General features: G+C 53.2%; 1 protein-coding gene across 1 annotated transcript in view; it reads right to left on the reverse strand.

Annotated features, from left to right (window-relative positions):
- The window catches only part of xpo1b (exportin 1 (CRM1 homolog, yeast) b), an 88,445-nt gene that overhangs the window by 25,988 nt on the left and 46,163 nt on the right, over nucleotides 1-16,294 (reverse strand). The window contains exons 10-17 of the mRNA XM_065023015.1: nucleotides 10,010-10,138; nucleotides 7,205-7,363; nucleotides 5,268-5,465; nucleotides 4,247-4,385; nucleotides 3,540-3,721; nucleotides 1,691-1,847; nucleotides 1,104-1,267; nucleotides 216-350 (exon numbers count right to left, since the gene is read on the reverse strand). Of these exons, the coding sequence (XP_064879087.1) occupies nucleotides 216-350; nucleotides 1,104-1,267; nucleotides 1,691-1,847; nucleotides 3,540-3,721; nucleotides 4,247-4,385; nucleotides 5,268-5,465; nucleotides 7,205-7,363; nucleotides 10,010-10,138 (1,263 nt within the window). The remainder of the gene's footprint in view (nucleotides 1-215; nucleotides 351-1,103; nucleotides 1,268-1,690; nucleotides 1,848-3,539; nucleotides 3,722-4,246; nucleotides 4,386-5,267; nucleotides 5,466-7,204; nucleotides 7,364-10,009; nucleotides 10,139-16,294) is intronic.

Genomic DNA, 16,294 nt, shown 5'->3' on the forward strand with positions numbered 1-16,294 from the left:
TCATTATTACAGGAGTGACTAGATTCATTATTACAGGAGTGACTAGATTCATTATTACAGGGGTGACTAGATTCATTATTACAGGGGTGACTAGATTCATTATTACAGGAGTGACTAGGTTCATTATTACAGGGGTGACTAGATTCATTATTACAGGAGTGACTAGATTCATTACCACAGGGGTGACTAGATTCATTACTACAGGAGTGACGTACCTTGGTGGCCTGTTGAATGATGCTGTCCCACACCTGGTTAGGTAGTAACATGTATTTCTCTATGATATGCTCTTGTACTGCCTGGTCTGTCTGGGCTCCGATCATGTATCCCACGGCCTCGTAGAACGTATGGACCTGCACAACACACACAGGAGACCCAGAACATATAGATACACAAATACTAGATTCTGCTCTGAGTCAGCGTGATGCTTCTCAGTACAGAGATAGATACACAAATACTAGATTCTGCTCTGAGTCAGCGTGATGCTTCTCAGTAGACATAGAGATAGATACACAAATACTAGATTCTGCTCTGAGTCAGCGTGATGCTTCTCAGTAGACATAGAGATAGATACACAAATACTAGATTCTGCTCTGAGTCAGCGTGATGCTTCTCAGTAGACATAGAGATCAAGTCCCATCTAGTCAGTGTGTTTCTACAGCTTGGAACGTACACACCAACATAACATCAGCACTGAGGGATGGTCAAGGTTTGTAACTTTTGTCAGCGTTAGTTATAATGAACACAGATACAAGAAACAGAGAAAGACAATCTGGGTTTTATTGGTTAGACTGGAAATGTTCAAATGTTCTGAATCCCAGAGCTTTTTCAGTAGACATGACAGAGTCCTCTCTACTCAATCCATTTCTACAGCTTGGTGTGTGTTTGAACCCATTTCAACATGCCCTAATACACGCCTTTTAGTTTGGGCTGAGTGAATGACAGGTATAATCCTCTCTAGTCAGCGCATTTCTAGGGCCTGAGGCTGACCTGTCTGTTGGGGTTAAAGGTCATGATGTTGTTGAGGATCTCGTAGCACGTGTGTGTGTGTACCTGTTGTGGCTGCAGGTCACAGTGTGTGTGTGTGTGTGTGTGTGTGTGTGTACCTGCTGTGGCTGCAGGTCACAGATGATGGTGTTGATGTTGTTGAGGATCTCGTCGATGAAGGGCATCACCTCGCCCACCTGCACCTGGACAAAATGGCGACGGCACTTCTGGGCGATCTTGATGAAAGTGTCACACGCCATATCCTGTACCCCATCATGGGTCTCTGAGAGGGGGAGGGGGGTGAGACAGGCTGGATAACACACACATCTTACCTCTGAACACCAGGCACACAGACAGTTAGTTCTCTCACCTCTGGACACCAGGCACACAGACAGTTAGTTCTCTCACCTCTGGACACCAGGCACACAGACAGTTAGTTAGTTCTCTCACCTCTGTACACCAGGCACACAGACAGTTAGTTAGTTCTCTCACCTCTGTACACCAGGCACACAGACAGTTAGTTCTCTCACCTCTGTACACCAGGCACACAGACAGTTAGTTAGTTCTCTCACCTCTGTACACCAGGCACACAGACAGTTAGTTATCTCACCTCTGTACACAGACAGTTAGTTCTCTCACCTCTGTACACCAGGCACACAGACAGTTAGTTCTCTCACCTCTGCACACAGACAGTTAGTTCTCTCACCGTGCATGAACTCAAAGAGTTTGTTGACCACGGTCTTGAGGAACTTCCAGTGGGCTCTGAGGAAGCGAGGGTACTGGCCCACGATGTACATGATATTGGAGGCAATGATGGCCTTATTGTCCTTTCCCCTCTTCTGTTCACATAGACCCAGCAGATCCTACACACACACACACAAACACACACACACACACACCAGTTAGACAGATGGATAACAGAGAGCCTTTGGACAATAGATGAGCTATATGTTCATCCTTGAGGTCCAGAGAGGCAGCACATCTTCCCCCCCTGCACCTCCTGCATCTCTGTCACATTGTCCATCAGCTCAACTAAATATCCACCAAACAAACTCCCATTCTCCTGAAGAGAAAGATGCTGCTCAACATTCTCCTGAAGAGAAAGATGTTGCTCAACATTCTAAAGAGAAAGATGCTGCTCAACATTCTCCTGAAGAGAAAGATGTTGCTCAACATTCTAAAGAGAAAGATGCTGCTCAACATTCTCCTGAAGAGAAAGATGCTGCTCAACATTCTCCTGAAGAGAAAGATGCTGCTCAACATTCTCCCGAAGAGAAAGATGCTGCTCAACATTCTCCTGAAGAGAAAGATGCTGCTCAACATTGTCCTAAAGAGAAAGATGCTGCTCAACATAGTCCTAAAGAGAAAGATGCTGCTCAACATTCTAAAGAGAAAGATGCTGCTCAACATTGTCCTAAAGAGAAAGATGCTGCTCAACATTGTCCTAAAGAGAAAGATGCTGTTCAACATTCTAAAGAGAAAGATGCTGCTCAACATTCTCCTCCTGAAGAGAAAGATGCTGCTCAACATTCTCCGAAAGAGAAAGATGCTGCTCAACATTCTAAAGAAAAAGATGCTGCTCAACATTCTAAAGAGAAAGATGCTGCTCAACATTGTCCTAAAGAGAAAGATGCTGCTCAACATTGTCCTAAAGAGAAATGCTGCTCAACATTATCCTAAAGAGAAAGATGCTGCTCAACATTGTCCTAAAGAGAAAGATGCTGCTCAACATTGTCCTAAAGAGAAAGATGCTGCTCAACATTCTAAAGAGAAAGATGCTGCTCAACATTCTAAAGAGAAAGATGCTGCTCAACATTGTCCAAAAGAGAAAGATACTGCTCAACATTGTCCTAAAGAGAAAGATGCTGCTCAACATTGTCCTAAAGAGAAAGATGCTGCTCAACATTGTCCTAAAGAGAAAGATGCTGCTCAACATTGTCCTAAAGAGAAAGATGCTGCTCAACATTCTAAAGAGAAAGATGCTGCTCAACATGGTCCAAAAGAGAAAGATACTGCTCAACATTCTCCTAAAGAGAAAGATGCTGTTCAACATTCTCCTAAAGAGAAAGATGCTGCTCAACATTCTCCTGAAGAGAAAGATGCTGCTCAACATTCTCCTGAAGAGAAAGATGCTGCTCAACATTCTCCTGAAGAGAAAGATACTGCTCAACATTCTAAAGAGAAAGATGCTGCTCAACATTCTCCTGAAGAGAAAGATGCTGCTCAACATTCTAAAGAGAAAGATGCTGCTCAACATTCTCCCGAAGAGAAAGATGCTGCTCAACATTCTAAAGAGAAAGATGCTGCTCAACATTCTCCTGAAGAGAAAGATGCTGCTCAACATTCTAAAGAGAAAGATGCTGCTCAACATTCTCCCGAAGATAAAGATGCTGCTCAACATTCTCCTGAAGAGAAAGATGCTGCTCAACATTCTCCTGAAGAGAAAGATGCTGCTCAACATTCTCCTAAAGCCTTCTGGTCATCAACCCTCTACATGAATCCCATTTTACTCTCTCCGTTATAGCGTTATACTTGTCCCTAGGTGGCCTCCGTACCTTGATGACGGTGACCAGGAACCTCTTCTCGTCCTCTTCGTGCATGGCTCCACTGATGGACCCTATAGCCCAGCACAGTGTGTTGAGGTTCTTCCAGGACCACTCTGTTCCGTTCACCTGGTTATGAAGCTTCTCTGTCATTATACGCTCCGTGTCTGCATAGTCCAGGTGGGTCAGGTACACTAGAGAGAGAGAGCCAGAGAGGGAGAGAGACAGAGACAGAGGGAGAGAGAGACAGAGAGGGAGAGAGACAGACAGAGGGAGAGACAGAGAGAGAGACAGAGAGACAGAGACAGAGGGAGAGAGAGACAGAGAGGGAGAGACAGAGACAGAGAGAGAGGGAGAGAGAGACAGAGGGAGAGAGCCAGAGAGGGAGAGAGACAGAGACAGAGAGAGAGAGAGGGAGAGAGAGACAGAGAGAGACAGAGAGACAGAGAGACAGAGAGAGAGAGAGAGGGAGAGAGAGACAGAGAGAGACAGAGACAGAGAGACAGAGAGAGAGGAGACGATCAGAGAGTTTAGAGTGTAGATCAAGTCAATAGACTAGGGTCCTTAATGAATATGTAGTGGTGCTGTACAGTGATGTGATGTCCACAAAGGAAACTGACAATCAGTCTAAATGTAGAAAGTCACACATAACTATTCCACCTGCTATATCTGCTTCACCCCCACACACACACACACACACACACACACGTGTGACGTACCCAGTGTCTCTCTCATGTTCTTGTAGAGGTTGATGGAGTCTGTGTCCTTCATGAACTCTCGTACCACCTCTCCCTGGTCGTTCTCCACCACCAGCACCTCCTCCGGCTTGGCCATGCGGCTCACCATCAGCAGACGCACCTGTTACCAACATCAACAGCCGTCAAGACACACAGAGAGAAACACAGACACACAGAGAGAGACACACAGACACACAGAGAGAGACACACAGACACACAGAAAGAGACACACAGACACACACAGAGAGAAACACAGACACACAGAGAGAGACACACAGAGAGAAACACAGACACACAGAGAGAGACACAGACACACAGAGAGAGACACAGACACACAGAGAGAGAGACACAGACACACAGAGAGAGAGACACAGAGAGAGACACACAGACACACAGAGAGAGAGACACAGACACACAGAGAGAAACACAGAGAGAGACACACAGACACACAGAGAGAGAGACACAGAGAGAGACACACAGACACACAGAGAGAGACACACAGACACACAGAGAGAAACACAGACACACAGAGAGAGACACACAGACACACAGAGAGAGACACACAGAGAGAGACACAGACACACAGAGAGAGAAACACAGACACACAGAGAGAGACACAGACACACAGAGAGAGAGACACAGACACACAGAGAGAGAGACACAGACACACAGAGAGAGAGACACAGACACACAGAGAGAGAGACACAGACACACAGAGAGAGACACAGACACACAGAGAGAGACACAGACACACAGACGGAGACACAGAGAGACACACAGACACACACTGACTACACACACACACACACACACACACAAAAACACTTCATGCCAACAAATTCTCTGGACCACACACTCTGACCATGTGCCAACAAATTCTCTCCCTCTCGCTCACTCTCACATACACACTGTGACCCCCAGAGAGCAAGAGTGTGTGTGTGTGTGTGTGTCAGTCTGTCAGCCAGTCAGTCCGGCCTGTCTGTCCGTCTGTCTGTCTGGTCACCTTGGAGAGTACAGGCAGGTAGAGCTGTCTGCGAGGAGGGACATCAAAGTGTTGTGATCCAGACAGCAGGGGGGAGGTGGAGGTGGAGAAGGGACTCTCCCTGTAAAGCTCTGCAGCCAGATGGTTCCAGTACTCCAGACAGATCTTAAAGATCTCTGTCTCCTCCACCTCAGACACCAGCAGCATGTAGTGGAGAGCCTGGAGGAGAGGAGAGACAGGAGGAGAGGGAGGAGGAGAGGAGAGAGAGAGAGGGGGAGGAGAGGAGAGAGAGGAGTAGAGAGAGGGGAGGAGAGGAGGGGGAGGAGGAGAGGAGGTGGGGAGAGAGAGGAGTAGAGAGGGGGAGGAGGAGAGAGAGGAGGATAGAGAGGGGGAAGGGGGAGAGAGAGAGAGGAGGAGAGGAAGGGGGAGAGAGAGGAGAAGGGGAGGTGGGAGGAGAGGAGTTGAGAGAGGAGGAGGAGGAGAGAGAGGAGGAGAGAGAGAGGAGGAGAGGGGGAGGAGGGAGAGAGAGAGAGAGGAGGTGGGGGGGAGGGGAGAGGAAGGGGGAGAGAGAGGGGGAGGAGGGAGGGGTTACTGTTTAATTTGAAGGATCTGTTTTGTATATTTAGTGTTTAGTGTTTTTCATAACAGCCCTCGTGAGTTTCCAACCTCACCTGCATTAACTTGGACTTAATAGTTGTAAAGAAACCCAGGCCTTTTCCCACCCAGTCCCAGGATGTAACCATGTCCCACCCAGTCCCAGGATGTAACCATGTCCCACCCAGTCCCAGGATGTAACCATGTCCCACCCAGTCCCAGGATGTAACCATGTCCCACCCAGTCCCAGGATGTAACCATGTCCTCTTCTTCTCCACTATGTCTCACCCAGGATGTAACCATGTCCTCTTCTTCTCCACCATGTCCCACCCAGTCCCAGGATGTAACCATGTCCTCTTCTTCTCCACTATGTCCCACCCAGTCCCAGGATGTAACCATGTCCCACCCAGTCCCAGGATGTAACCATGTCCCACCCAGTCCCAGGATGTAACCATGTCCTCTTCTTCTCCACTATGTCCCACCCAGGATGTAACCATGTCCTCTTCTTCTCCACTATGTCCCACCCAGTCCCAGGATGTAACCATGTCCTCTTCTTCTCCACTATGTCCCACCCAGTCCCAGGATGTAACCATGTCCTCTACTTCTCCACTATGTCCCACCCAGTCCCAGGATGTAACCATGTCCTCTTCTTCTCCACTATGTCCCACCCAGTCCCAGGATGTAACCATGTCCTCTTCTTCTCCACTATGTCCCACCCAGTCCCAGGATGTAACCATGTCCTCTTCTTCTCCACTATGTCCCAGGATGTAACCATGTCCTCTTCTTCTCCACTATGTCCCACCCAGTCCCAGGATGTAACCATGTCCCACCCAGTCCCAGGATGTAACCATGTCCTCTTCTTCTCCACCATGTCCCACCCAGTCCCAGGATGTAACCATGTCCCACCCAGTCCCAGGATGTAACCATGTCCCACCCAGTCCCAGGATGTAACCATGTCCTCTTCTTCTCCACCATGTCCCACCCAGTCCCAGGATGTAACCATGTCCTCTTCTTCTCCACTATGTCCCACCCAGTCCCAGGATGTAACCATGTCCCACCCAGTCCCAGGATGTAACCATGTCCCACCCAGTCCCAGGATGTAACCATGTCCTCTACTTCTCCACTATGTCCCACCCAGTCCCAGGATGTAACCATGTCCTCTACTTCTCCACTATGTCCCACCCAGTCCCAGGATGTAACCATGTCCTCTTCTTCTCCACTATGTCCCACCCAGTCCCAGGATGTAACCATGTCCCACCCAGTCCCAGGATGTAACCAGTGGGCTTGAATCAACTAAGCCCAGCAGCGTTCAGGAAATGAGAAAAGAGTCATTTTGTGAGAAACTGCTGCGGTATGTTTCTCACCTCCATCAGTGTCTCTCGGAGGTTGGGCCTCTTCTCGATGAGCTGACCGTGCTCCTTCAGGAAGGTGCAGAGGAACAGGCTGAGGTTCTGGATGAAGTTCTGTTCGTCATCCTTACCGTTGGAGTACGCCAGACGAATGTTGGTGTTCAGGGGAAGCATCTGGGGGGGAGAATAGGAATGGATGATTGACTAGACAGTCTGTGTGTGTTACATCTGGGGGGAATAGGAATGGATGATTGACTAGACAGTCTGTGTGTGTGTGTGTGTGTGTGTTACATCTGGGGGGGAGAATAGGAATGGATGATTGACTAGACAGTCTCTGTGTGTGTGTGTGTGTTACATCTGGGGGGGGAATAGGAATGGATGATTGACTGGACAGTCTGTGTGTGTGTGTGTTACATCTGGGGGGAGGGGGAGAATAGGAATGGATGATTGACTGGACAGTCTGTGTGTGTGTGTGTTACATCTGGGGAGGGAGACGGAGAATAGGAATGGATGATTGACTGGACAGTCTGTGTGTGTGTGTGTGTGTGTGTTACATCTGGGGAGGGAGACGGAGAATAGGAATGGATGATTGACTGGACAGTCTGTGTGTGTGTGTGTGTGTTACATCTGGGGGGGAGACGGAGAATAGGAATGGATGATTGACTGGACAGTCTGTGTGTGTGTGTGTGTTACATCTGGGGAGGGAGACGGAGAATAGGAATGGATGATTGACTGGACAGTCTGTGTGTGTGTGTGTGTTACATCTGGGGAGGGAGACGGAGAATAGGAATGGATGATTGACTGGACAGTCTGTGTGTGTGTGTGTGTGTTACATCTGGGGAGGGAGACGGAGAATAGGAATGGATGATTGACTGGACAGTCTGTGTGTGTGTGTGTGTGTGTGTTACATCTGGGGGGGGGGGGGGGGGGGAATAGGAATGGATGATTGACTGGACAGTCTGTGTGTGTGTGTGTGTGTTACATCTGGGGAGGGAGACGGAGAATAGGAATGGATGATTGACTGGACAGTCTGTGTGTGTGTGTGTTACATCTGGGGAGGGAGACGGAGAATAGGAATGGATGATTGACTGGACAGTCTGTGTGTGTGTGTGTGTTACATCTGGGGAGGGAGACGGAGAATAGGAATGGATGATTGACTGGACAGTCTGTGTGTGTGTGTGTGTGTGTTACATCTGGGGAGGGAGACGGAGAATAGGAATGGATGATTGACTGGACAGTCTGTGTGTGTGTGTGTGTTACATCTGGGGAGGGAGACGGAGAATAGGAATGGATGATTGACTGGACAGTCTGTGTGTGTGTTACATCTGGGGAGGGAGACGGAGAATAGGAATGGATGATTGACTGGACAGTCTGTGTGTGTGTGTGTTACATCTGGGGAGGGAGACGGAGAATAGGAATGGATGATTGACTGGACAGTCTGTGTGTGTGTGTTACATCTGGGGAGGGAGACGGAGAATAGGAATGGATGATTGACTGGACAGTCTGTGTGTGTGTGTTACATCTGGGGAGGGAGACGGTGTGTGTTACATCTGGGGAGGGAGACGGAGAATAGGAATGGATGATTGACTGGACAGTCTGTGTGGTGTGTGTTACATCTGGGGAGGGGACGGAGAATAGGAATGGATGATTGACTGGACAGTCTGTGTGTGTGTGTTACATCTGGGGAGGGAGACGGAGAATAGGAATGGATGATTGACTGGACAGTCTGTGTGTTACATCTGTGTGTGTGTTACATCTGGGGAGGAGACAGAGAATAGGAATGGATGATTGACTGGTGTGTGTGTGTGTTACATCTGGGGAGGGAGACGGAGAATAGGAATGGATGATTGACTGGACAGTCTGTGTGTGTGTGTTACATCTGGGGGGGGAGACGGAGAATAGGAATGGATGATTGACTGGACAGTCTGTGTGTGTGTGTGTTACATCTGGGGAGGGAGACGGAGAATAGGAATGGATGATTGACTGGACAGTCTGTGTGTGTGTGTTACATCTGGGGGGGAAGAATAGGAATGGATGATTGACTGGACAGTCTGTGTGTGTGTTACATCTGGGGGGGAAGAATAGGAATGGATGATTGACTGGACAGTCTGTGTGTGCGTGTGTGTTACATCTGGGGAGGGAGACGGAGAATAGGAATGGATGATTGACTGGACAGTCTGTGTGTGTGTGTTACATCTGGGGGGGAGACGGAGAATAGGAATGGATGATTGACTGGACAGTCTGTGTGTGTGTGTGTGTGTTACATCTGGGGAGGGAGACGGAGAATAGGAATGGATGATTGACTGGACAGTCTGTGTGTGTTACATCTGGGGAGGGAGACGGAGAATAGGAATGGATGATTGACTGGACAGTCTGTGTGTGTGTGTGTTACATCTGGGGGGGAGACGGAGAATAGGAATGGATGATTGACTGGACAGTCTGTGTGTGTGTGTGTTACATCTGGGGAGGGAGACGGAGAATAGGAATGGATGATTGACTGGACAGTCTGTGTGTGTTACATCTGGGGAGGGAGACGGAGAATAGGAATGGATGATTGACTGGACAGTCTGTGTGTGTGTGTGTTACATCTGGGGGGGAGACGGAGAATAGGAATGGATGATTGACTGGACAGTCTGTGTGTGTGTGTGTTACATCTGGGGAGGGAGACGGAGAATAGGAATGGATGATTGACTGGACAGTCTGTGTGTGTGTGTGTGTGCGTGTGTTACATTTGTTGGCAACAGTGGGATCCACACCTGCCTGGAGCACTGTGTGTGTGTGTGTGTGTGTGTGTGTGTGTGTGTGTATATATATAGACACCTGTTTGAGTTGACACATGGTGAGCGTGAAGAGGTTGACAAACTGCTCCTCGTATTGGCTGACACTGACGCCGGCGATCTCCGTCAGACACTTCAACGTCACGTTGCGGAACATCGGCACGTTCAGGAACTACAGAATCAACCAACCAATCAAATGTATTTATAAATCCCTTCTTACACCAGCTGATATCTCAAAGTGCTGTACAGAAACCCAGCCTAAAACCCCAAACAGCAAGCAATGCAGGTGTAGAAGCACGGTGGCCAGATTAACTCCCTGGAAAGCAGGAACCTAGGAAGAAACCTAGAGAGGAACCAGGCTCCGAGGGGTGGCCAGTCCTCTCCTGGCTGTACTGGGTAGAGAGGAACCAGGCTCTGAGGGGTGGCAAGTCCTCTCCTGGCTGTACTGGGTAGAGAGGAACCAGGCTCTGAGGGGTGGCAAGTCCTCTACTGGCTGTACTGGGTAGAGAGGAACCAGGCTCTGAGGGGTGGCCAGTCCTCTTCTGGCTGTACTGGGTAGAGAGGAACCAGGCTCTGAGGGGTGGCAAGTCCTCTTCTGGCTGTACTGGGTAGAGAGGAACCAGGCTCTGAGGGGTGGCAAGTCCTCTTCTGGCTGTACTGGGTAGAGAGGAACCAGGCTCTGAGGGGTGGCCAGTCCTCTTCTGGCTGTACTGGGTAGAGAGGAACCAGGCTCTGAGGGGTGGCCAGTCCTCTACTGGCTGTACTGGGTAGAGAGGAACCAGGCTCTGAGGGGTGGCCAGTCCTCTACTGGCTGTACTGGGTAGAGAGGAACCAGGCTCTGAGGGGTGGCCAGTCCTCTCCTGGCTGTACTGGGTAGAGAGGAACCAGGCTCTGAGGGGTGGCCAGTCCTCTCCTGGCTGTACTGGGTAGAGAGGAACCAGGCTCTGAGGGGTGGCCAGTCCTCTCCTGGCTGTACTGGGTAGAGAGGAACCAGGCTCTGAGGGGTGGCCAGTCCTCTCCTGGCTGAACTGGGTAGAGAGGAACCAGGCTCTGAGGGGTGGCCAGTCCTCTCCTGGCTGTACTGGGTAGAGAGGAACCAGGCTCTGAGAGGTGACCAGTCCTCTCCTGGCTGTACTGGGTAGAGAGGAACCAGGCTCTGAGGGGTGGCCAGTCCTCTCCTGGCTGTACTGGGTAGAGAGGAACCAGGCTCTGAGGGGTGGCCAGTCCTCTCCTGGCTGTACTGGGTAGAGAGGAACCAGGCTCTGAGGGGTGGCCAGTCCTCTTCTGGCTGTACTGGGTAGAGAGGAACCAGGCTCTGAGGGGTGGCCAGTCCTCTACTGGCTGTACTGGGTAGAGAGGAACCAGGCTCTGAGGGGTGGCAAGTCCTCTACTGGCTGTACTGGGTAGAGAGGAACCAGGCTCTGAGGGGTGGCCAGTCCTCTCCTGGCTGAACTGGGTAGAGAGGAACCAGGCTCTGAGGGGTGGCCAGTCCTCTCCTGGCTGAACTGGGTAGAGAGGAACCAGGCTCTGAGGGGTGGCCAGTCCTCTCCTGGCTGAACTGGGTAGAGAGGAACCAGGCTCTGAGGGGTGGCAAGTCCTCTACTGGCTGTACTGGGTAGAGAGGAACCAGGCTCTGAGGGGTGGCCAGTCCTCTCCTGGCTGTACTGGGTAGAGAGGAACCAGGCTCTGAGGGGTGGCCAGTCCTCTCCTGGCTGTACTGGGTAGAGAGGAACCAGGCTCTGAGGGGTGGCCAGTCCTCTCCTGGCTGAACTGGGTAGAGAGGAACCAGGCTCTGAGGGGTGGCCAGTCCTCCTCTGGCTGTACTGGGTAGAGAGGAACCAGGCTCTGAGGGGTGGCCAGTCCTCTTCTGGCTGTACTGGGTAGAGAGGAACCAGGCTCTGAGGGGTGGCCAGTCCTCTCCTGGCTGAACTGGGTAGAGAGGAACCAGGCTCTGAGGGGTGGCCAGTCCTCTCCTGGCTGTACTGGTTAGAGAGGAACCAGGCTCTGAGGGGTGGCCAGTCCTCTCCTGGCTGTACTGGGTAGAGAGGAACCAGGCTCTGAGGGGTGACCAGTCCTCTCCTGGCTGTACTGGGTAGAGAGGAACCAGGCTCTGAGGGGTGGCCAGTCCTCTTCTGGCTGTACTGGGTAGAGAGGAACCAGGCTCTGAGGGGTGGCCAGTCCTCTTCTGGCTGTACTGGGTAGAGAGGAACCAGGCTCTGAGGGGTGGCCAGTCCTCTCCTGGCTGTACTGGGTAGAGAGGAACCAGGCTCTGAGGGGTGGCCAGTCCTCTCCTGGCTGTACTGGGTAGAGAGGAACCAGGCTCTGAGGGGTGGCCAGTCCTCTCCTGGCTGAACTGGGTAGAGAGGAACCAGGCTCTGAGGGGTGGCCAGTCCTCTTCTGGCTGTACTGGGTAGAGAGGAACCAGGCTCTGAGGGGTGGCCAGTCCTCTCCTGGCTGTACTGGGTAGAGAGGAACCAGGCTCTGAGGGGTGGCCAGTCCTCTCCTGGCTGAACTGGGTAGAGAGGAACCAGGCTCTGAGGGGTGGCCAGTCCTCTCCTGGCTGTACTGGGTAGAGAGGAACCAGGCTCTGAGGGGTGGCCAGTCCTCTCCTGGCTGTACTGGGTAGAGAGGAACCAGGCTCTGAGGGGTGGCCAGTCCTCTCCTGGCTGTACTGGGTAGAGAGGAACCAGGCTCTGAGGGGTGGCCAGTCCTCTCCTGACTGTACTGGGTAGAGAGGAACCAGGCTCTGAGGGGTGGCCAGTCCTCTTCTGGCTGTACTGGGTAGAGAGGAACCAGGCTCTGAGGGGTGGCCAGTCCTCTCCTGACTGTACTGGGTAGAGAGGAACCAGGCTCTGAGGGGTGGCCAGTCCTCTTCTGGCTGTACTGGGTAGAGAGGAACCAGGCTCTGAGGGGTGGCCAGTCCTCTCCTGGCTGTACTGGGTAGAGAGGAACCAGGCTCCGAGGGGTGGCCAGTCCTCTCCTGGCTGTACTGGGTAGAGAGGAACCAGGCTCTGAGGGGTGGCCAGTCCTCTCCTGACTGTACTGGGTAGAGAGGAACCAGGCTCTGAGGGGTGGCAAGTCCTCTACTGGCTGTACTGGGTAGAGAGGAACCAGGCTCTGAGGGGTGGCCAGTCCTCTCCTGGCTGTACTGGGTAGAGAGGAACCAGGCTCTGAGGGGTGGCCAGTCCTCTCCTGGCTGAACTGGGTAGAGAGGAACCAGGCTCTGAGGGGTGGCCAGTCCTCTCCTGGCTGTACTGGGTAGAGAGGAACCAGGCTCTGAGGGGTGGCCAGTCCTCTCCTGGCTGAACTGGGTAGAGAGGAACCAGGCTCTGAGGGGTGGCCAGTCCTCTCCTGGCTGTACTGGGTAGAGAGGAACCAGGCTCTGAGAGGTGACCAGTCCTCTCCTGGCTGTACTGGGTAGAGAGGAACCAGGCTCTGAGGGGTGGCCAGTCCTCTACTGGCTGAACTGGGTAGAGAGGAACCAGGCTCTGAGGGGTGGCCAGTCCTCTCCTGGCTGAACTGGGTAGAGAGGAACCAGGCTCTGAGGGGTGGCCAGTCCTCTCCTGGCTGAACTGGGTAGAGAGGAACCAGGCTCTGAGGGGTGGCCAGTCCTCTCCTGGCTGAACTGGGTAGAGAGGAACCAGGCTCTGAGGGGTGGCCAGTCCTCTCCTGGCTGTACTGGGTAGAGAGGAACCAGGCTCTGAGGGGTGGCCAGTCCTCTCCTGGCTGAACTGGGTAGAGAGGAACCAGGCTCTGAGGGGTGGCCAGTCCTCTCCTGGCTGTACTGGGTAGAGAGGAACCAGGCTCTGAGGGGTGGCCAGTCCTCTTCTGGCTGTACTGGGTAGAGAGGAACCAGGCTCTGAGGGGTGGCCAGTCCTCTTCTGGCTGTACTGGGTAGAGAGGAACCAGGCTCTGAGGGGTGGCCAGTCCTCTACTGGCTGTACTGGGTAGAGAGGAACCAGGCTCTGAGGGGTGGCCAGTCCTCTTCTGGCTGTACTGGGTAGAGAGGAACCAGGCTCTGAGGGGTGGCCAGTCCTCTCCTGGCTGAACTGGGTAGAGAGGAACCAGGCTCTGAGGGGTGGCCAGTCCTCTCCTGGCTGTACTGGGTAGAGAGGAACCAGGCTCTGAGGGGTGACCAGTCCTCTCCTGGCTGAACTGGGTAGAGAGGAACCAGGCTCTGAGGGGTGGCCAGTCCTCTCCTGGCTGTACTGGGTAGAGAGGAACCAGGCTCTGAGGGGTGGCCAGTCCTCTCCTGGCTGTACTGGGTAGAGAGGAACCAGGCTCTGAGGGGTGGCCAGTCCTCTACTGGCTGTACTGGGTAGAGAGGAACCAGGCTCTGAGGGGTGGCCAGTCCTCTCCTGGCTGAACTGGGTAGAGAGGAACCAGGCTCTGAGGGGTGACCAGTCCTCTCCTGGCTGAACTGGGTAGAGAGGAACCAGGCTCTGAGGGGTGGCCAGTCCTCTCCTGGCTGTACTGGGTAGAGAGGAACCAGGCTCTGAGGGGTGGCAAGTCCTCTCCTGGCTGTACTGGGTAGAGAGGAACCAGGCTCTGAGGGGTGGCCAGTCCTCTCCTGGCTGTACTGGGTAGAGAGGAACCAGGCTCTGAGGGGTGGCCAGTCCTCTCCTGGCTGAACTGGGTAGAGAGGAACCAGGCTCTGAGGGGTGACCAGTCCTCTCCTGGCTGAACTGGGTAGAGAGGAACCAGGCTCTGAGGGGTGGCCAGTCCTCTCCTGGCTGTACTGGGTAGAGAGGAACCAGGCTCTGAGGGGTGGCAAGTCCTCTCCTGGCTGTACTGGGTAGAGAGGAACCAGGCTCTGAGGGGTGGCCAGTCCTCTCCTGGCTGTACTGGGTAGAGAGGAACCAGGCTCTGAGGGGTGGCAAGTCCTCTCCTGGCTGTACTGGGTAGAGAGGAACCAGGCTCTGAGGGGTGGCCAGTCCTCTCCTGGCTGAACTGGGTAGAGAGGAACCAGGCTCTGAGGGGTGGCCAGTCCTCTACTGGCTGAACTGGGTAGAGAGGAACCAGGCTCTGAGGGGTGGCCAGTCCTCTCCTGGCTGTACTGGGTAGAGAGGAACCAGGCTCTGAGGGGTGGCCAGTCCTCTACTGGCTGAACTGGGTAGAGAGGAACCAGGCTCTGAGGGGTGGCCAGTCCTCTCCTGGCTGTACTGGGTAGAGAGGAACCAGGCTCTGAGGGGTGGCCAGTCCTCTCCTGGCTGTACTGGGTAGAGAGGAACCAGGCTCTGAGGGGTGGCCAGTCCTCTCCTGACTGTACTGGGTAGAGAGGAACCAGGCTCTGAGGGGTGGCCAGTCCTCTCCTGGCTGAACTGGGTAGAGAGGAACCAGGCTCTGAGGGGTGGCCAGTCCTATCCTGACTGTACTGGGTAGAGAGGAACCAGGCTCTGAGGGGTGGCCAGTCCTCTCCTGGCTGTACTGGGTAGAGAGGAACCAGGCTCTGAGGGGTGGCCAGTCCTCTACTGGCTGTACTGGGTAGAGAGGAACCAGGCTCTGAGGGGTGGCCAGTCCTCTCCTGGCTGTACTGGGTAGAGAGGAACCAGGCTCTGAGGGGTGGCCAGTCCTCTCCTGGCTGTACTGGGTAGAGAGGAACCAGGCTCTGAGGGGTGGCCAGTCCTCTCCTGGCTGTACTGGGTAGAGAGGAACCAGGCTCTGAGGGGTGGCCAGTCCTCTCCTGGCTGTACTGGGTAGAGAGGAACCAGGCTCTGAGGGGTGGCCAGTCCTCTTCTGGCTGTACTGGGTAGAGAGGAACCAGGCTCTGAGGGGTGGCCAGTCCTCTACTGGCTGTACTGGGTAGAGAGGAACCAGGCTCTGAGAGGTGGCCAGTCCTCTCCTGGCTGTACTGGGTAGAGAGGAACCAGGCTCTGAGGGGTGGCAAGTCCTCTACTGGCTGTACTGGGTAGAGAGGAACCAGGCTCTGAGGGGTGGCCAGTCCTCTCCTGGCTGTACTGGGTAGAGAGGAATCAGGCTCTGAGGGGTGGCCAGTCCTCTCCTGGCTGTACTGGGTAGAGAGGAACCAGGCTCTGAGGGGTGGCCAGTCCTCTCCTGACTGTACTGGGTAGAGAGGAACCAGGCTCTGAGGGGTGGCCAGTCCTCCTCTGGCTGTACTGGGTAGAGAGGAACCAGGCTCTGAGGGGTGGCCAGTCCTCTCCTGGCTGTACTGGGTAGAGAGGAACCAGGCTCTGAGGGGTGGCCAGTCCTCTCCTGGCTGTACTGGGTAGAGAGGAACCAGGCTCTGAGGGGTGGCCAGTCCTCTCCTGGCTGTACTGGGTAGAGAGGAACCAGGCTCTGAGGGGTGGCCAGTCCTCTCCTGGCTGAA

This window comes from Oncorhynchus nerka, linkage group LG10, assembly GCF_034236695.1.
Source record: "Oncorhynchus nerka isolate Pitt River linkage group LG10, Oner_Uvic_2.0, whole genome shotgun sequence".
NCBI lineage: Eukaryota > Metazoa > Chordata > Actinopteri > Salmoniformes > Salmonidae > Oncorhynchus > Oncorhynchus nerka.